The sequence below is a fragment of the Zalophus californianus genome, chromosome 8 (assembly GCF_009762305.2).
Source record: "Zalophus californianus isolate mZalCal1 chromosome 8, mZalCal1.pri.v2, whole genome shotgun sequence".
NCBI classification, from domain to species: Eukaryota; Metazoa; Chordata; class Mammalia; order Carnivora; family Otariidae; genus Zalophus; species Zalophus californianus.
The window spans coordinates 114436959-114457558 of record NC_045602.1 but is presented as its reverse complement, the minus strand read 5'-3'; the positions used below and the strand labels follow the sequence as shown (position 1 = coordinate 114457558).

General features: G+C 50.7%; 1 protein-coding gene across 3 annotated transcripts in view; it reads right to left on the bottom strand.

The window, feature by feature from the left end:
* EFCAB8 (EF-hand calcium binding domain 8) overlaps positions 1–20600 on the bottom strand; it is a 63102-nt gene that overhangs the window by 13521 nt on the left and 28981 nt on the right. For all 3 annotated transcript variants that reach the window (XM_027621445.2, XM_027621446.2, XM_027621447.2), the window contains 11 exons: positions 16582–16649; positions 16116–16267; positions 14600–14737; positions 14020–14133; positions 13347–13574; positions 12579–12649; positions 11597–11801; positions 10529–10741; positions 9331–9438; positions 1649–1870; positions 973–1110 (listed from right to left, as the gene is read on the bottom strand). In XM_027621445.2, coding sequence (XP_027477246.2) covers positions 973–1110; positions 1649–1870; positions 9331–9438; positions 10529–10741; positions 11597–11801; positions 12579–12649; positions 13347–13574; positions 14020–14133; positions 14600–14737; positions 16116–16267; positions 16582–16649 — 1657 coding nt within the window. The remainder of the gene's footprint in view (positions 1–972; positions 1111–1648; positions 1871–9330; positions 9439–10528; positions 10742–11596; positions 11802–12578; positions 12650–13346; positions 13575–14019; positions 14134–14599; positions 14738–16115; positions 16268–16581; positions 16650–20600) is intronic.

The window sequence follows — 20600 nt, the reverse complement described above, 5'->3', positions numbered from 1 at the left end:
GTCTGACTTCTTTCACTTACATTGTTCAAATAATTACCCATTTTGTAATAAATAGTTGCAGACCATTCATTTCTAATGCCCCATATTATTCTGTACAGTGTGTACAGTGCAATTTATTTTTCCAGTCTACGCTGAGGGGCATTTCAGTTGTCTCATATGCAGAGTTATTACAAATGGTAATTCTATTAATGTTTTTATTCATTATATTTTAGAGCATAGGCTTCTCTTGGGTATAAACCTAGAGGTAGAATTGCTGGATCATAGTGTAGACATATATTCAGTTCTAGCAATTACTGCCAAACAGTTCCCCAAAGTGATTATACCAATCTACATTCCTGCCAGCAATAGAAATTTCAGTTGACCTACACCCTTGCCAACATTTGGTATTGCCTATCTTTTTAGTTTTAGTCATTCTGGCGGATGTGTAGTGGTATCACATTGTGGTTTTAATTTGCATTTTCCTGATAACTAAGGAAAAGGTGCTCAACTTCATCAGTCAATAGGGAAATATCAAGTGATTTTCAAACTATGTAAATATATTACCTGCTCAAGAAAATACATAGATATTTTCATTAATTTTTTAAAGATTTTATTTTTAAGTAATCTCTACATCTAACATTGGGCTCAACTTACAACCCTGAGATCAAGAGTTGCATGCTCTACTGACTAAGCCAGCCAGCTGTCCCAAATATTTTCACTATTTTAAAAAGAATTCATGACTCCAGGGCCCTCATCGCAAAGATTAAAGCCCATGGAAGGGGTGTGTGTGTTCATGTGCAAGTGTATGCATGTGGGTATATTTGGTGTGTAGACTTGGGTTTTACTGGATAATGGTGACTTCTGGCTAACAAAAACTGTCCCACATCAACCAGACTACCTTGAACGAGAAACATGAAAGACTCAGAATCTTGGTAAGAGAACCGTGGTCCCAGCTCATGAGTGTGGTTTACATTCCCCCAGTAATCTTCCTACCTCCTTCTCCTCCAAGGGGATGTAGTGTGGGAGGTTGATCTGGACCCGTTCAGGAATTAAGAACTGGAACTTGTTTGTTCCACTGGGTTGAGATGACCACCTGTCAGTGAATGTGCAGTAATCCTTGATGTCCCAGATCTAGGCACAAAATGTGGGTTAGTGGTCCAGCACCCCTTGACACCAGCACCAACTCACACTGTGGGCCCCTCCCAGACTATTTCTCTTCACTCTGAGGTGTGGGCACTCACAGACACTCAGGGTCAGAAGGGGCCCTCGGGACCTTCTAGGCCAGACCCCTTAGCTGGCATGCAGAGAGGGTATGACCAGCACAAGGACAAGACATTCTTGCCTCATGTCTCACCACAAAGCATGAAGTCAGCTCCTGAGACAGGTGATCACAGAGAGATACACAGCTGGGGGTAAGGGAGTGGCAGGAAGAGAAAAATGGAGTAGGGAACCCACTGGGAGAGGCTTCTTGGACGGCCCTTTGGAGCCACGTCCTCACTCATTTCCTGGGCACACCATAGCAGAAGAGGACTTCTACTGCCTACCGTTTTACAAATGAAACCAGTACCCAGAGGGAGTAGGGACTAGGCTAGCGCCACACACAGCAAAGAGGGGCTGCTCAGAGCTTGGCTGCCACCAGCCCCTCCATCACAAGCCAGGTCTTCCTCACCTTGATGTATCCTTTACAATCCCCTGTGACAAGGATCAAGTCTTTTTCATCCGTGGCCATGGCACCCACGACCACATCCCCCCGGCTTAGGAAGTCAACAGGGAACTTCCCCAGCAGGCCTCCACCCCCGTGGATGGACCAGGCATAGATGTGGCCGTCGATGCAGCTGCTCAGCAGGACGGCTACACGTGGCTGGCGAGGCCTGGTCTGCAGGAAGATGATCTGTGCAAGAGAGGCGGGCCCACTCAGCAGTGCTGTAGGCTGGGACTCACCCTGGCCACGGTCACGTGGTGCTGAGTGGCCTGGGCAAGTCACCACCTCTACCCCGCTCCCCAATTTCCTAGATGCCCAGTGAGAATGGTGACCATCTACCACTCCTTCCACCTAGCTGGTAACGAGGACCATTTTGGTGCACTATGAGTTCCCTGTGCACAGGGGCTTGTGTCATTTTTTGTTCACTATTTTATCCTCAGCAACTACAGTGGTGCCTGATATATGGCATGTGATCAGTGAATGTTGAAGAAGACATACAAGGGTGGCTCACTTGGTTAAGTGGCCTCTCGTGATTTCAGCTCAGTTCATGATCTTAGGGTCATGAGATTGAGCCCCGCATCAGGCTCTGCGCTCAGCGGGGAGTCTGCTTGAGATCTCTCCCTCTGCCCCATTCCTGCTGTCAGAAATTACAGCGTGGTTTGGGGCGCCTGGGTGGTACAGCTGGCTAAGCATCCAACTTGGTTTAAGCTCAGGTCGTGATCTCAGGGTCGTGATCTCAATGTTGTGAGATTGAGCCCCGCATTGGACTCCGTGCTCAGCACAGAGTCTGCTTAAGATTCTCTCTGTTCCTCCCCCTGCTCTCTCTCTCTAAAAGAAAGAGAGAGAGGAAGGAAGGAAGGAAGGAAGGAAGGACGGAAGGAAAGAAAGAAAGAAAGAAAGAAAAATTACAGTGTGGTGACTTGTGTGTCCCCAAAACATGTCGCCACCAACAAAAACTCTTGATTAACCCTATTATCATACATGTCCAAAACAAAATGCTTAACTTGCTTCCTGATGGCCCAGGGGCCAGGGTCACAAAACCAGGAGTCCCTAAACCAAAAACAAAGGGCAAGCATTTCCCCCACTTTATGCAAGTATACTTGCACACAATGCAAAATGTGGACGGCACAGACAGATGAGAAGAAATTAAAATCACCCACAGAATTCCAATACCCAGAAATAATCACCATGAAGATCTTAATGCATTGTCTATAAAGACTTTTATCACATTTTTTAAGTTATGAAATATACATGCAAGAATAGACAAAAATACCAATGAAAGAAGAGAGATCCCAGAAATAGAAGACTCTAATACTATATAAGAATGATAGAATCTCTGGTGCCTGGGTGGCTCAGTTGGTTAAGCGACTGCCTTCGGCTCAGGTCATGATCCTAGAGTCCCAGGATCGAGTCCCGCATCGGGCTCCCTGCTCAGCAGGGAGTCTGCTTCTCCCTCTGACCCTCTTCCCTCTCGTGCTCTCTCTCTATCTCATTCTCTCTCTCAAATAAATAAATAAAATCTTTAAAAAAAAAAAAAGAATGATAGACTCTCAAGCCAGTGGAGAAAAGATAAACTATGCAATAAATGGCATTTGAACAACTGGTTATCAATTTAGAAAAATATTTTTAGATTCATACATCACACCACACACAAAACTACTCAGATCAGACAGAAGGATGACTAAATATACATACAATTATAAATGACTAGAAGAAAACATAACAAATTTTTCTGTGATCTTGGGATAAACAATGCCTTTCTTCATTGTCGCAAAGAAAAACAATAAAGATAGCTGGACAAAAACTAAAATGTCAATGCAGTATCACAAAGGCAGATGAGGTGAAACTATCTGCAAATACACAATAGGCAAAGGATTCACTTCCAAAGCATCGAAGGAGCTCCAAGAAATTAATGTGAAAAAGAACGGACAAAGGATATGAATGGATGTTTAATTCATTGAAGAAATACAAGTGTCTAGGGGCACCTGGGTGGCTTAGTCAGTTAAGCGTCCGACTCTTGATTTCGGCTCAGGTCGTGATCTTACAGTTGTGGGATCAAGCACCACGTTGGGCCCTGCGCTGGGCATGGAGTCTACTTAAAATTCTCTCTCTCCCTCTCCTTAGACCCCTCCTCCCCATTTGCACACACTCTCTATCTCTCAAAGAAAGAAAGAGAGAGAGAGAGAGAGAGAGAGAGAGAAAGGGGCACCGGGGCGGCTCAGTTGGTTAAGTGTCTGCCTTCAGCTCAGGTCATGATCTCAGGGTCCTGGGATCAAGCCCCACATCCGGCTCCCTGCTCCGGGGGAAACTGCTTCTCCCTCTCCCTCTGCTGCTTCCCTGCTTGTGTGCTCTCTCTCTCTCTCTCTCCCTCTCTGTCAAATAAATAAATAAAATCTTAAAGAAAGAAAGAAAGAAAGAAAGAAAGAAAGAAAGAAAGAAAGAAAGAAAGAAAGAAAGAAAGAAAGAAAGAAAGAAAGAAAGAAAGAAAGAAAGAAAGAAAAAGAAAGAAAGAAAGAAAGAAAAGAAAGAAAGGTAAATGTCTAACAAACATATAGAAAGCTCAGTATTACAAATAAAGAAATATTTTTTTAAAAAAACTTCCACCTACCAGACTGGCAGAAATTAAGAAAAGGCTAATATCCATTATTGGCTTAGTATAAGGACAAAGGTAGACTCACACACTGTTGGAGGGAAGGCAGCTCATCACAGTCTTCTTGGAGAACAAACTGGCTTCATCCATCAAAATGTAAACTGTGCTCACTTGGTGACCCATTAATCCCACTTCTAGAAAATCTAGTTTAACTACACAGAAATATCTATAAGGATCTCAGCCGCACCATTGTTTATAATAGCAAAAAACTGGGAACAAGTTAAATGTCTATCAATTGGGCATTCATTAAATAAATTATGGCAAATCCAAAGAAATATATTGCAGTCGGGGACAGATTTGCCAGAGAAGTTCATAAAGCTTAAGGCAAAGTTCAAGATCAAGTTCAAGGCCCTTCCAAGGGAGGAATTAGCAACATGTGGTGACTGTTATAATTGTCAGTTGTAAATTTTAAAATTGTCATTTCTTTTGATTCTAAATAAATTTCATTTTATATCTAGTTTTTTATTCATAATTTTGTGTTATTTTTCATAAAGGGTGCCTACCAAATTGTATAAGTTTTAGGCTCAAAAAAGCATAGATTGGCCCTCTGTATGAAGCTATTAACAAGAATGGAGTAGATATATTTATATGTACTGAGAGGAAAAGCTGTCTACTCTACATTGCTAGGTTTAAAAAAAAAAAAAAGCAAACAGCTGAACTACAGTCTCAAATGCTCCTAGTCTTGTTTAAAAACCAAAACCATACCTCTGTATATATATCGCATACAGGCATATAAAAATAAATCTCAAAGAGTTATTATTTATCATTTTTAAAGACAATTTTGTCACAAGCATACTCCAGATCATTAAGTATTATCTTAAAATGTGATTCCTCATACCTGCACAGGATTCACCAAAATGATGTGCCACAAAGATCTCCCATTTCTTAACTGGGGAAAGCTGAGGCTTCCTTCCCAACCCTTCCTGCAACAGTTCGAATGGGCAGGCTGAAGGGGCGTGATGGCCAGAGAGGGGTCAGGGCTGTGTGGTCAATGTCAGGAGTGGGCACAGAAGGATGCCCCGCCCTGGGCAGGATGGAGAAGGATCCATGTGGTTGGAAGGCAGGGAAGCAACACTATTCGTTTCGCACTCTGCACCTGGCCCCTGAGACCTCAAAGATAGTCCCCTGCCTGCTTTGGAAAGAGCTTCTGGACTGAGGTTGGACATTCCAGACTCACTCACCCCAGTGGTCCCAGACAGTTCTCAACAGCAGGGGGGACTAACGGTCTGCCTGGGACCCCTTCAGAAGAAGCTGAAGCTACACATGGACTGGGCTTCATGCCTTTTGGAGGGTTTTGCCACTCCCCACCCATCTCGTCCTTCACCACTAAGGAGAGGGTCAAGGACAGGGGCTTCATCTCTAGACTGTAATAGACACAGCTGCCCCTGGATCTGTGTCCTTGTCTCCCTCCAAGTGCCCTTTCTGCCCTCCCCCATGGTCTTCTGAGATGGCCGGACAGAAATGGTTGGCGAAGGGGACCTGGCAGGTAAAACTCCCCCAGGCGTCCTTGTCCCAGTCCACTAGGGAAAGGCTGGGAACCAAGGGGGACCCTCTCCAGGGCACCACCCTGAGAAGTTCCACTCTGTCTGCTGCCCAGTTCCCCAGAGGGAAAGGACTTGGCTGCTTCAGAAACAGTGGGGGTAGAAGACAGCACTTAGAAGCTAGGAAGGAGGATCAGCATCAGAAGTGGGCCAACCTCAGACAGGACCACCAGCTATACCAACACATGCGCGCGCGCGCACACACACACACACACACACCAGCCACAGTGCCTGAAATTTCAGCAATAGACATTCAGTCCTTTGTAAGTAATCTTCAAAGACTCTTGTCAAGATTCATGATACAAATCCTATTACACACAGATCACCAGTCCAGATAAAAAGCCCAAGGAATTCCCAATGGTGGCAGTACAAACAGTCAAGGACACAGACTTTGAAAACCAACAGATCTGGAATCAGGCCTTGGCTTGGCTATTTTCTGACAGTGAGAATTTGGGACAAGTCACTTCACCTCATTGAGCTTCAGTCTCTTTACCCAGAAAATGGGAATAATAATAGTATATACCCACCAGGGCTGTTTGAGAGACAAAAATAATTCATGTAAATGTTTAAGCTCACATCTAGCAGATACTCAGAGCCCAATAAATATTAACTGCTGCTGATATTATTATTAGGCTGGAATATAACACTACATATCAAAAGCTTTCTAAGAGTGCATTTCTTTTTTTTTAAGATTTTATTTATTTTTGACAGGGAGAGAGAGAGTGTGTACAAGTAGGGGAAGCAGCAGGCAGAGGGAGAGGGAGAAGCAGGCTTCCCGCAGAGCAGGGAGCCCGATGCGGGGCTCGATCCCAGGACCCTGAGATCACGACCTGAGCCGAAGGCAGACGATTAACCATCTGAGCCACCCAGGCGCCCCTCTAAGAATGCATTTCTAATCCTAGAGTTTTATGCCTGGGAAATAGATGAGAGATCCAAAATTCATGTGCAAAGATGTTCATGGCAATGTTAGCTACAAAGGCAAAACCTACAAACCTAACTGTCTAGCAGCAACAGTATCTAGCTAGATAGACCTGGTATCCCATATGCCAAAATGCCATGCAGCTGGTAAATGAGAGGCCATGGCTCCACAGACGCTGGCAGGAAGTGGTGCCATGAGGTGTTGGGTGAAAAAGAGCAAATTGCAGAGTAGCGTATATATAATAGGATACTATTTGGTGAAAAAATAGTTGGAGGTACATATATACTTTTGTACACGTATGTACTTGTATACTGCCCAGAAAAATGTCTACCAGGATACCTTAACAGTCATTGTCCCTGGAGACTGAAGAAGAAGGTAAGTCATTCTTTTATTTTATACGCTACTATAAGGCTTCAAGTTTTCAGTTTTAATGAAGGACATGTACCACTTTCTAATTAGAGAGTGAGAGAGAGTGTGTTCTTTCTTGAAGATTCCAAATAAGCTCTCCTGTGAGGGCCTTTGTATCTGCTGCTCCCTCTGCCTGGATCACCATCCTTCCAAACAACTGCAGCCTTCAAGCTCTGTACAAATGCCACCTCCTCCATGAAGCCCTCCCTGATCACCCTATTTAAACAGCCATACCCTCTCTACCTCCCTTGTCACCCCCCCCCCCGCCACCGTTGCCTCACTTTTCTCGTTCTCCACTGTACTTGTTCACCCTGTGACCTACCATTTATTTTACTCGCTGGTTAATTGTCTGTCTCACCCCAACTAGAATATCAGCTGCACGAGGGCACAGGTTTTTGGTTTTTTTCTTGCTGCCTCCCCAGGGCCTGGCACGTTTACATTAAGTAAACACTTAATGAATAACTGTCTGGGCCCTGAAGGGACTAGGTCACAGTCAAAGGTCAGGCTTTTCATCATCTACTTGGGTCAGACTCAGAGGCTGAAAGGGATGGGTTCTTTTGGGCAACTGCTTCCAGGAATCCATCCTCACAATGCACTTAACACAAGCTCACAGAAGCATATGTACAAGGACGTTCAATGCAGAGCTGCTCATCAAAGTTAAAAACTGGACCCAACTACATGTCTATTAAGAGAAGACTGGCCTACTCATTTGTGATCGCTCCAAACTATGGGGCACTATGCAATTATTACAAAGAATAAGGTAAGTTGACAAAAGAATAAGATGAACCTAAATTACGAATAGGAAAACATATCCATGCCATATAGTTAATTACGTTTTTAGAAAGTAAATGGTAGGACATGCTATGATTTTACATCACTTATCTAAAAATAAAAAGGATAAAGACTAACCGAGGCCACCAATTCACTAGGCGGTGACTGTGGCTGTTACGACTAGTGGGGTGGAGTGAGTGAGACAACGGGGACCTTTATATTTTGCTTTATACACACTTTTTTTCTTTTTTTACCAACTAGCATGACTACTTTTAAAAGTTTTTTTAAGGCTTTTTTTTTTTTAAGTAATCCCTATACCCAATGGTGGGACTCGAACTAACAACCGAGATCAAGAGTTGCATGCTCTACCTACTGAGCCAGCCAGGCGCCCCTAAGGCATTTTTTTAAAAGAGAGGAAAGCACATTCAGAACCTGGAGGAGAGACTGTCCAGCTGCTCACAGCTCTCTACTCCTCCCACCCCACCCCCAACGGGACCCAGCTCTGCAGGGCACTGCTCCCCAGTTCCCAAGTCCCTGGTGCCCTGGAGCTGGGGAAAGGGCCCATCCTGCCACACCCTAACACAACTGTGATGTGGATTTTCACTGGTAGGGATTTAGGGAACCCAAACAGTCTCTGAAATACCATATCTTTGCAGATCGAAGCTAGAAGGGGCCTTAGAGGTCACTTCATTTAGTGGTGACAACACAGTGAGGGGCATCCAGGGTCAGAAAGGGGAAAAGTGCAGGAGGAAGGGAGAAGAACAGAGATGACCCAATCCCTACTCACATGTTGTACGAAACACCCTACCATGGGCGTCTGGGTGGCCCAGTTGGTTAAGCGTCTGCCTTCAGCTCAGGTCATGATCTCAGGGTCCTGGGATCAAGCCCCACATCAGGCTCCTTGCTGGGTACAGAGTCTGCTTCTCCCTCCTTCTCTGCCCCTTTCCCCCAACTCGTGTGTGCGTGTGCACACACACACACACACACACACACACACACACACTCTCTCTCTGTCTTAAATAGATAAAATCTTAGAAACAAAACAAAAAACACCCTACCAGAGCACAGAAGGGCATTTTAACAGTGGGTTCTGGCAAATCTACTTCTCCTACCTGCCAGTCCAGCCCACCAACCAGGAGGGGACCCTCCACAGCCCCCCAGGCATACCCAAGGAGCTTCCCCCAACACGCAGCAGTCCTGAAGCCAGAATCCTGAGTGGTTCCTTCACCTGCGCCACGACTCTCCAGGTCCTGGGGAGAGCCAGGCTGGCCCCCCCTAGGCTCGTCGGCCCTGCCCTTCCCAGCCCATCCCCACTGTTCACGCCGGTTCACAGCCCAGACCCTGCCTAAGCGTGGCCCACCTTCTCCACCGACGCGTTGGATTGCAGCAGTATCTTCTTCTGGAATTCCCCTCTTTGAGCACCATAGGCCGTTCTTAACAGCTTGGGGCTTCCAGAGTGGACAGGTTTCTGAAAAGAAAAATGGGCCTCCCAGGTCATCATGGGAGGATCTCCCTACCCTGTGGGGGAACAGAGACCAGAGGCAGATGCTGAAAGTACGACCCGCCCAGCCCGCCTCCGTTGATCCACTGCCCTGTGAAAGGGACAGTCTGGTGTTGAAGGGATCCTGTAAAGGCATTCCAGCGCTGGGGAGTCTCCATGTTAAACCAGCAGCTTCTGCTCTCAGGACAGAGACTTGAGTTTGCCTTTGTGGAAACCACCCCGCCTTTGTCCTGGAAAAAACCCCTGGCCAAAGGTGAGGATTAGGGCGTGTATAGTCATTGCTCTAGAAGATGTGAATGCAGTGGTGCAGCCTGATCCTCCACAGGTGGTCCAAGTGTCCTGTAATAAGACCCAGTGCGAACGTCTTACAGCAGAACCCGTCCGAGCAGCCCACGTGGGATCCAGTCTGCACTGCCTATGCCCGACAAGTGTTGTGTATTTGCGGAAGGTGGGGTTTCTCTTTCAAGCCTCAGTTCCCAGGAACCGGAATCAGGCTCAATTGCTGAAGCAGTTTGCTGGGCTCCCCCAGCCCTGCACAAGATATTTTCTTCACTGCTGCGAGTCAGAGGCCAAACCACCACCCACCCCAGCTCCATCTCCCTCCTCCCCTCAAAATGAGACCATCAGTCAAGGCTGGAAGGGTTAATCTTGGGGCAGAGATGAGGGCTCAGAGGAGCAGGGAAGTAGTTTGCCTCTGTTTGGGCCTCAGACCACCGGAGCCTCAGAGAGGCTGGGTGGGGGAGGTAGGCAGGCCCCGGTTGGCTCATCTCTTCCAGATTACACTCGCTGGAGGACTGAGAAAGTAGCCCAGGAACGAGCCTGTGATTCTAGGTTCTCTGGGTTGTCTTCCCTCCAGGTCTGCCCTCCCGGCAGCTTGTAGACTCTGGGAAGGGAGCATGCCCAGACTGGAGGCAGCAGAGTGGGCTAGATCAGGTGAATCTAACCAGGGAGGTGAACTGATGGACGTAAAGGTACTCTGGAAAGAGTGCCTCCATATAAGAACACAAACACACGACAGGCCCCTGGGTAGCTTCCAGGGCTCGGCTCCCGCTCCCACCTGTGGGGGCGCAGGCCTCTCTGGCTGCTTGTCTCTGGGGTGCTTCATCACCGGGGGGGCCGACATCAGGTTCCGTTGCAGATTGGCGTTGGCCACAGTCCTGGCTCTGGGGCCCGGGGGCTGCCCTGGTGGTCTGTGAGCCCACTCCTGGTGCTCCATGCAGGACTTGCCCGACCATAGGCTCTTGGCCAGGAAGTTGTCCACTTCTTGGACCTGTGCCAGGGAGACACCCGTCCCGGTGACACTGCAGTGTCCCAGAGGGACATGCAGGGCCTCCTCGGCCCAATGCCAATACCCAAAGGGCCCTCCAGGTGCCCCAGGCCTTACTCCCCAGAAACTGCGTACCCTTAGAAGCATCAAACCAGAACTCATAACCCTGTCCCGGGGCCAACCAGAAATGCCCTGAGTGCCCACAGGCAGCACACCGCTCCTGTGAGGGACACAGTCTCCCCATCAGTGAAATGGACAGTGGTTTCCAAATATTTGTGAGGTTGTCTGTAATCTTAAGGGAAGCTCTGAAGTGTAAAACAGGTAAAAAGCTGAACTGCTCCAAGAGAAGCCACTGCAGTAGCCTCTGAGCATCTCTCCCCAACATGTTTGGAAAATTACTGGATGAGGTGACCCCAAAGGCCCCTTCCAGCTTCATCTGCAAAGACAGCATAATTCTGAGACAGTGTGGGTTTCCTAAGTCCCTCGCATGAGCCCGGTGAGCCCGGAGTGGGAACACAGCCATGAGGAGTAAGATAGGAGCCGCCTTCGAGGAAAGAGTCATCTACTAGACAGAACAGGACCAGCACCATGGGCTCTCTGCTATCACACCACCTGGGTCTGGACTGATCACTTCTGAGCTGTGCAACCTCAGGCAAGATGCTTAACCTCCCTGTGCCTCAGTTTCCTTGTCTGGCAAATGAGGATAATTCTAGAAACTAGCACCCACCTACCTAGCTCCCAACCTCCTCCAAAAGAAGTCGTCACATCCCCTCTCCTTCCTAACCACCCCCACTCGGCCCTCCAGCTGAGTCTGACCCACAGCAGAGAGAGAGTGGAGGGTGCTCCTGTTAACCATACCTTCTTGGGCAGCAAAGGCAAGGGGCTCACAGAGGCGTTGAAATTGAGGATGGGCTTGAACAGGTTGACGTTCCAGAAGAGGATGTCCCCATTGTAGGAAGAGGTCCCGAGGAACTGGTTCTGGTACTTGGCCATGCTCAGAACGTCCTCCTTGTGGAAGGTGTGCCAGTGGTAGCACATGAGCACCGGCTTGGCCTTGTGGAGCCTACGCACAGGGCCAGAGGTGGGAGGGCGGGCGGCTCGGCCTTACTGCTCACCAGGGGCGGGAAACACCAAGGCCTTTAGATTCTGGGAGGCAACTTGGAAGAGGGCACTCAGGTTGGAGCTCTGCCCCACCAACCTCATTTACAGAGCACCGACTGTGTGCCCACCACAAAGGCCCTATCCTCGGGGCTTTATATAAACTAATCTGATGAATCCACCCCCTCCGGACAGCTGAGTAAGGATTAAAGAAGGGAAGCCATGGCCCTCAAAAGGTCCTCTGGAAAAGAAGAGGCCTTGCACACTCTGTTCCCTCTGTCTGGAATGTTCCTCCTACCCCAGCCCTTTGCAGCTTTGCTGAGAAGACCCTACTCCACCCACACCATCCTCAGATGAGCCTTTCCTGACCGCCCCTGAGACGAAATCAGATTTCCATCCCCTCCCCGTAGAAACCTGTGCTTCCTTCCCCCACAGCACTCAACAGACTTTATCATTATAAATGAAGTTATTTGATTAGCCTCTGCCTCCCCCTCGGAGGATGGAGACCCCATCATTCTTGTTTACACCCATCTCTAGCATGTAGCACAAAATCTAGAACATGTTAGCCTCAAGGAGTGGTGAATGAACGGATGGATAAGCAGATGAAGCACTGGACATTACCCGCCATGAATTTCTTGCTTGGTCTTCCAACGACTAGTGAAGCTAGGAAAGGGGGAACCCATCTGAAGTAAGGAGAGCAGTCAGCTGCCCTTAGCTACTCACATACACCCTTGCTACTCACATGAAACAAGTGATTCTCTTACTCCACCCGGTCACGTAGAACGCTTTGTTCATATGGACAATCCCACTAATCTATGGAAGATGACAGAAAACAGAGCCCTGAGGCACCTCAGAGAAAATGGCCCCGGGTCAAAGCTCTCCATGATGATGAGTTCCCTAGAGGCGGTACCACCATATATTTTTCAGAATGCTCTCACATCACATTATCCCGTTTGATAGACTCGGAGCAGGGAGAGAGTGTAGGTATCCATGTCTGCTCAATAGGGGGATCCCTGGGAGGGTCAAATAACTGAGTGGTAGGGTCTGGACAGTACTCAGATCCCTGGCTACTCAGCCAAGGGCTCCTTCTGAACTGGTTAAAGGACTTTCATAAGAGTTAGTTATGGGCTCAGGTCCCAAAGTGGCTGGCTTTGCTCTATGCCATACCCCCAGACTGTCTCTAGGACCCTGGCAGACATTGCCGGAACAGGAGTGAGCATGGGGCTCTCCTGGCCCCACTGCTAGAAATGCTGTCCGAAACTCTCAGACCCGGGCTAAGGTGTGCTCATGAATCGAAAGAACAAGGGTAGCTATAGCACTTGCAGAATGCTTGATCAGGACAGGCACTGTGACCTAGCTTCACTTTACAGGCGAGAACACAAAGGCTCAGGCAGGCATGAAGGCAGGCAGTCTATGTGCCCAGCCTGAAAGGGGGGCCCCAGGCTCGGGGGCACTGTGCTCTGCATCTCCCCGCGGTGCCCCCCGGCCCCAGCTGACAGAGCAGACCGACCTCCAGGTGGTCCGTGTTGGGGAAGACCAGTAGGCATTCACCAATGGCGTAGTTCCACATCTTTATAGTGCCGTCCCGCAAACCAGTGAGCAGGCAGCGCTCCGATTCATCCAGGCACATGGAGGTCAGCTCCATCTGCTGGTCGCCGGTCACAGAGAACTCCATCGTCCGCCTGCCCGTCGCCACCTCCCACACACTCACCAAGCTGCTCAGGCAGCCGCTCACCACCTGCGGGGGAGCAGACGGCTGGGGCTCCTAGAGAGGAGAGCGGCCCCACTCCCAAGGGTGGCCCCCACCTGTCACAGCTGGGGCTGGCCCAGCGCCCCCCTCCCCGCGATGCCCTGCCAAAATGGGCATCTAGGCCCTTCCTGCTGCCCGGTAAGGCCCTCATGAAGACAGGCCTTCCTTTGCTCAGAGGAGTGAGGCGATCCCCCAACCAAGTGGTGGGGCTCCCACCCCACCTCAGGCCACCGGCCCCCCTGTAGGGCTGCTTCTCATCCACGTGCCGCTGCCCCCACGCCACCCTCAAAGCGATGAATCCTCCCCCCGCACCCCGCCGCTGTGCTGACTGCTCCTTGGATGCAGCTCTGGACCGCTTAGGGGGTCTGGGTCCCGCCCGAGGTCCCCTGGCCCTCCTGACAGCCTGAGGCATGACCGGCTCCAGCCCACCCACCTGCTTAAAAATCTTGCTGTAGAGGACGGCGCACACGGGTGAGCTGTAGGTCGTGGTCTTCTCCCCTGTTTTTCCTGGCTCCTCGGTCTCCAAGTACCCTTTGAGGATCCCAATCTATAGGTGAGGAGTGAGGCCGGCAGCTGGGCAGTCAGAAGGGCTCTGCCCCCAGTGACTGGCCCCAGGGAGAAACTTCCAATAAACTGCAACATCAAACGTCCTGACTGCACACAAACCTGAGCCCAGTGAGGCCTCTTGGCTCCTCAGCCTGCCTGCTGATACCTCTCACGCCTTCTCCTTGGGAGTCCAGTGTCCCTCCTAACTCCTGGGAAGCTTAAAACATCAGTCTAGTGTCCCCTCCTCCAGGGAGCCTTCCCTGACCACACTAGGCTAAGGATCCATTCTCTGTGCTCCAAGAAGCACCTGGCATACATCTCCATCCCACCACGGAGCATTTTCTACTGTCATTCTCTGTTCTCCTCCTCCCTCCTCGGTGCCTTGAGGGATGGGGCAGTGTCTAATGAATGCATTCTCGGCTCCTGCCCGGGAGCGGGGGGCTCACTCCCTTCCACACAGCACTTACCGAATAGGTGCTACAGATGAGACTGTCTTCATTCTTGTGGAAGTAGATGCTGGTGATGGGGCAGTTCCCCAGGGCGAAAAGCTTCCCACAGAAGGACTGGAGGCATATGTAGTCCTGCATGTCCCACACGCGGATATTCTGGGGGGTGAGAAATGGGCAGAGAGGCTGAGGGTGGACTCGCGGGGAGGCAGTGGGTGCCTGAGGCCTTGGGGTTTGAGGAGGGCCCACACAGTGCAAGTACTTCCAACACACACCTACTGCGCAGACGCCAACCGTACCACAGAGATGCTGTTCTTACGCTCAGATGAGGAAACCGAGGCTCCCCCGCCACCCCCCAACCCTGCTGGAGTGGCTGCCACTCAACAGCTGAGGATGAAGACCAAGCAAGACAGCACAAGCCCCTGCAGACCATCACAGGCTCCCCCTCCAGCCTACCTCAACTAAAGCCAGGCACCGCACACAGTGCCTACCGACAGGGTTGCCAAAAAGCCCACCTGTCCCCACAGCAGCCCCCTTGAGTTCATCCCAAGTTGAGGAACCCACAGAAGTCCCTCCAGGATGTCCGTTGCTTGGAGACATCAGCAGTAAGCAGGAAAGGGCATGACTCCAATCCATAACCAGCCTCTGCCCATCGCCACTGTGAGGATTTGGGCTAGCTCGTCCCGGTCCCCCGCCCCTCCAGCCTCAGATCCTTCAGCAGACGCCAAGACACCCAATTCTTGGGGCTACTGGGAGAAGTCCAGATAACAGAAAGTGTGGGTTGTGCTGGGGAGGGTGGCCTGGGTGACCCAAGGGTCCTGCCAACTCTCAATCTACTGATTCCCAGAAGACACAAATGTGTGCCCTGAAGGAGGACCCCTGGAGCCATTGGCTGCATCCCCACATTGGCCAGAACAGCCAAGCAGCCCCGCAGCCGGGGCGGTACCCTGAACCAATCGGTGCAGAGGCGCAAAGTGACAGGCCCAGAACTAGAGAGTCCCGGGCGCTGGAGAAGGTCTGGTCAGGCCCCGAGAGCCAGGGCAGCCGAGAAGGGGTCACTAGGAGAGCTGGGGGGGAGGGGGGGCAGGGAGTGGCTCACACGTATCGCACACCTACTGTGTGCCAACCGCAACACTGCCACTTTCCCGCCAGTCCTGCTCTAAACCTCTCAACCACCCATCCTGTGGATGAGGGGACTGAGGCTTAGAAATCGGAAGGGCCTTGCCCAGGACCACAGAGCAAGAAACCAGGCTGGGCGACATGGGAACCCAGCTCTGGCAGACTGCTCAGAGAAGGGTGCAGGACTCTACTGGGGGCTGTCAGAGAACCCCAGCCCCCTCATGGTGACTCCACCTGGGGCAGCCAGGCCGGGTGTGGAACCATGGGCAGGGAGGTCACACCATCCCCCTGGGCCTCAGGCTACCGCCAACTGCGGCCCCTGGCCTGGCCGAGCTATGTGGTTTTCCCAGGGCCATCGTCTCTGCCGGGGAACAGGAACCCGTGCGAGTGGAAGAGCTGTGCTCCATGAGGACAGCACCTTGTCCTTGGAGACGCTGAGGAGGATGCTGCTATTCTTGCTGTTCACCAGGATGTGCGTCACGGAAGTCTGATGCCCCTTCATCATCCACACGGGCTTTTTTGAGAAGAAGGGGTTCCACAGGCGGATGAGGGGGTCATAGCCACCGGTCACTGGGGTCAAAAGAACGGGTGTCAACCATGGAGGGCCTATGCTGGGATCTTCTCCTGGGACCAGGCCCTGGACCCCAGGCAGGCGTGGCAGATGGGGGGTTGTGCTCAACATCCGCCCCTTTGCCCCTCCTCCCCCACAGCCTCCCCCATCATGCCAAGCAGAGCCTGTGTCACCACACCGCCCCAGGTGCCCACGGGCTGCGACCAGAGTGGCGGGAGAGGAGCCTGGACAGAGCCTCCCCCCACGTCCCCAGCGGCCTTCCCTCCGGGTTCCACCAGGCCTGGGGTTTCTGGGGGACATGAAGATGACTTACCCACTAAGTTCTTGTCTGGGCAGTAATCAAAGCAAAGAATCCCTTTTCTTAAGTTCAGCACTGAAAACCTAGAACAGCAAAGGGCGAAGGCTGCGGGCTTGGAGCCACGGCCGCAGGGAAGCCAGGGGGCAGCCATTACCTCTCACCCAAGGACAGGAGCAAGCGCAGCAACCCAGGGTTCACCCGGCAGCCAAGTCGGGGCGGAGCACCACAGGTAGGGCGGTTGCGCAGCCCAAAGCCAGCAGCTCATGGAGGAGGCGCCCCCCTCCCACCTGTAGGTGAAGGCACCCCCAAAGCAGGAGCAACTCCTTACAGCCGTAATACATTTAACTTAACTTGATCCTCACTTCAACCATACTGAGACAGGCATCCCCTGACCCATGACACAAATTTTTAAAAATGAGGGGATTCTAAAGGCCAGGAGAAGGGGAGCTCCTGGGTCCTGGTGCCCCTGCCTGTTCTGTGCTGGTTCCCGTGCTGGGTGCTGTCTCATGCATCATCTGGAGCCTTCATATAACCCTAGAGAGTGTCATTAGCCCTGTGCCACAATGAGGACATGGAAAGCAGAAATTAAGGAGTTTGCCCAAGGCCACAAGGCTGGCAAGATGGGGGTGTCAGGATTCAGACCCAGGGTGGGCATGGCAGGAAGAGGCAGGAGGCTCAGCTGCCAGTGCTCCAGGAGAGGAACAGGTGCAGCCGGGTGGATGGGGCTCAGGAGGGCCAGGGTGGCCCAGGCAGGGGTCTCGGGAGTGTCCAGCCCGAGAGTACCAGAAGCTCTGTGCCTTGGCACATGCTATTCTTCCTTAATCCATACATCCTGCTCTTTCTACTCAAACTCTGCCTTTGAAACTCAACTCAGAGGCCCCCATTGCAGGGTACCCCAGCCCTCTAATGCAGCATGCCCTCCACAGAACTGCCCCTGAACTGGCTCCTTTATCACTCCCTGGGGGCCTAACCCAGTTGCCTAGAGGTCATCCTGAAGGCTCCCTCACCAGCGTTCCCATTATCCAGCTGGGCCCCGAACCCTCGTTGCCACGTCCCACCAGAGCCCTGGCCTTTGCTCAGTTTAGACCCCCTTCATCTCTGCGTCAGCCTCCCAGCAGGTCTCTTAACCTCCAGTCTTGCTCCCACTCCAAATCTACTCTCCCTTCCACCGCCGGAAGGATTCCTCGAAAAACTGAAACTTTCAAGAAGAGCATATCAAATACGTGTATCTCATTTATTGTCAAACCAGATACATCTCCCTCCATGCATATATGCACAGAGAAATCTTCTGGAAGAATGGTCACCAAAATGTCACTAGAAATTATTTCAGGCTGATTCACTCACTCATGCAACCAAGATTTACTGGCATCTACACCCTTCCGGGATTACCAGGGGCATAGAGAAGATGCCCCTGCCTTCACGGAGTTTTCCTTCCAGAGGGAAACAGCAGGAGCAAGTAAGTGAACAGAGAGACAAAGAAGATGGACCTGTGCACATTGGGACAGGTCCTGCAGGGAAATAAACAGGTGGCTTTGACAGGGTAGCTGCAGGAGACCAGTCTGCAGATGGTTGCTGTGTAGAGAAGGGACCAGAAGGTCAGAGGGGATGAAGGGAAGAAGGCCATGGCAAGCAGTTCAGGTGGCTTTGACTCAGTGGTGGGGGCAGAAGTGAGAGAAGAGGGTAAAGCAGGGGAGACGCTGTGGATCAGTCCACACACCCAGCACAGGCTCCCTCCAACTCCACCCTGGCTCCTTAGCTCAGATTCACTGCTGGCTGCAAGCATCTGAAGAACTCAGCGCGTGCTGGCTGCCAGGGAGCCAAGCTCTCAGGCCCACAGTGCCTCGGAGGCTGAGGCTGACTCTAAAGGCAAAGTTTGGGGGTGACAATGCCAGACCCCTCCTGTGGAGGCCATGCCCTGAGAGGTCCTTGCCAGGAACTGAAGACCAGCAAACAGTCAATGGTGCCACCTGCCGCCTGGCAGGTGTACTGCATGCAGACAACCCGAAGGGTCTGCGTGCTCTCATGGGTATAAATACATTCTCCAACCTGCCCCCAGAGTGTATCTCAAATCCTTCCATCTCATCTCCACCGGCTGATTCCAGGCCATCATCATAGGCAGCCTGAATTATTACAATGGTGTCATCACTGGAGTCCCCATCTCCACACCTGCCCACTCCACTTGCAACAGAGAAGCCAGAAGGATGCTCCTACACATCAAACCATACCATTCCTGTGCTCAAAACCTAAGAATTTGTTTATATCTCTTACCAAATAATCGTAAAAAGATATGTTAGAGACAACTGGGGGGAGATTAACTTAGACTAGGTACTAGTAATATTAAAGTATCATAGTATTTTCTCTACTTCTGTGTGTTTAAAATTTTTGTAACGAAAATGTTTAAAAAATAAAAACAAAGAAGAAACAAGGGCATACTGGGTGAAAAGGAGCAATTCAAAGGCCCTGGGGCAGGAGCATGCCTGACCCACAAGGGGGCCACAGGGGGCTGGAGGAGGAAGGTAGATGAGGTGAGATTAGGAAGGCAGCAGGGACAGACCACAGAGACCCTCACGGCCAGGATGAGGTGATCCTGTGATGTCCACCTGCCACTGAGACCCAATAAATAAATAAAACAAGAAGCTGAATAAAACACGTATCACAGACATGAGATAATACTACCACCAAAGCAGAGAATTGAGCCTCTGCTGCAAATCAGCTCCAAGCAAAATCCCACCACACTGCCTCACTCAAGGCCTGGAAGCCAGGACTGAAGCTTCCCCACGGCATTAGGCCCTCTCCGGGACCCCTTCTCCAACCAGCAGCTAGTGCCAGGGGCTTGGGTGGGGATGTGCACGGAGGACTCTGGCTGGTAAGATACTGGAGGTACAGTGAGGCCTGGGACACGTCCCCTGCTCAAAGGTCTCAGGTTTCCAATCTGTAAAATGAGGAGTGGGACCAAATTAGCCCTACCATCCCAGGACAGGAACAGACAGAGAGAGATGGGGCCTAAGTGGCCCTCAGTCTTCCCACTGTGCCTCACCCAGCTGCTCCCCCAAGAAGACAGGGGGGTGGTGCCGTTCATGGTTCAACCTGCCCAGGAGCAAAATGTCACAGACCTGAAGGGTCCAGGAGGTAAAGACCTGCTGCAAGAAGGAAACAGGAGAGGCAAAAGGAAAAAAAAAAATCCCTCAGGAGAAAATACCTACTGTGAAATGCACAGTGAAAGATACACATGACGGGCACCTGGGTGGCTCAGTTGGTTAAGGGTCAGACTCTTGATTTCAGCTCAGGTTGTGATCTCGGGGTTGTGAGATCGAGCCCCACATCGGTGTGGAGCCTGCTTAAGATTCTCCCTCTCCCTCTGCCCCTCCCCACCTTCTCTCTCTAAAAAATTAAATAAATAAAAATTAAAAAATAATTTTTAAAAAGGTACACATGAAAATGATAGAAGTGAGACATTTGAGAACGGGGTGAGACAGTGGGGATTGGGTAAGGGAAGGATTAAGGCTTTATTTATTATGTTTTACTTTTTTACAGGGTCAACCTACGTATATAGACTTACTAATGTGACTAATCACTGATTAGGAAGGAAGGAAGGGAGGGAGGGAGGGAGGGAGGCAGAAAAAAATCCACTCTGGGGTAGTGGAACCTGGAATAAAGGAAAGAGATCAGAACCATCTCCAAAGAGTAAGTGCTACCAATTATTGACCATATAGCACAAAGAGCAGTCAGCTCTGGCACAAGGGAAAGAAGTACTGCTGTCACCCCCTTCTACAGATGAGGACACTGAGCAAGGGGCACAGAGGTAAAGCAACTCGCATTCATTCCTCCATTCAGAAAATATTTTTCTGACGGTCTGCTTACCCTATGTGCCAGCTTCTGTGCTGAGTTTTGCGTATAAATTGGCGGATAAAAGAGGCTTGTTATATTTTTGTTGCTGGTAGCAAAGATTAAAACCGCACTCCATAAAAGTTCTCGGAACCCAGTGAGATCCACAGGATGCCACTGTCCTGGGGGCGGGCCCACTCTCAGTGGGG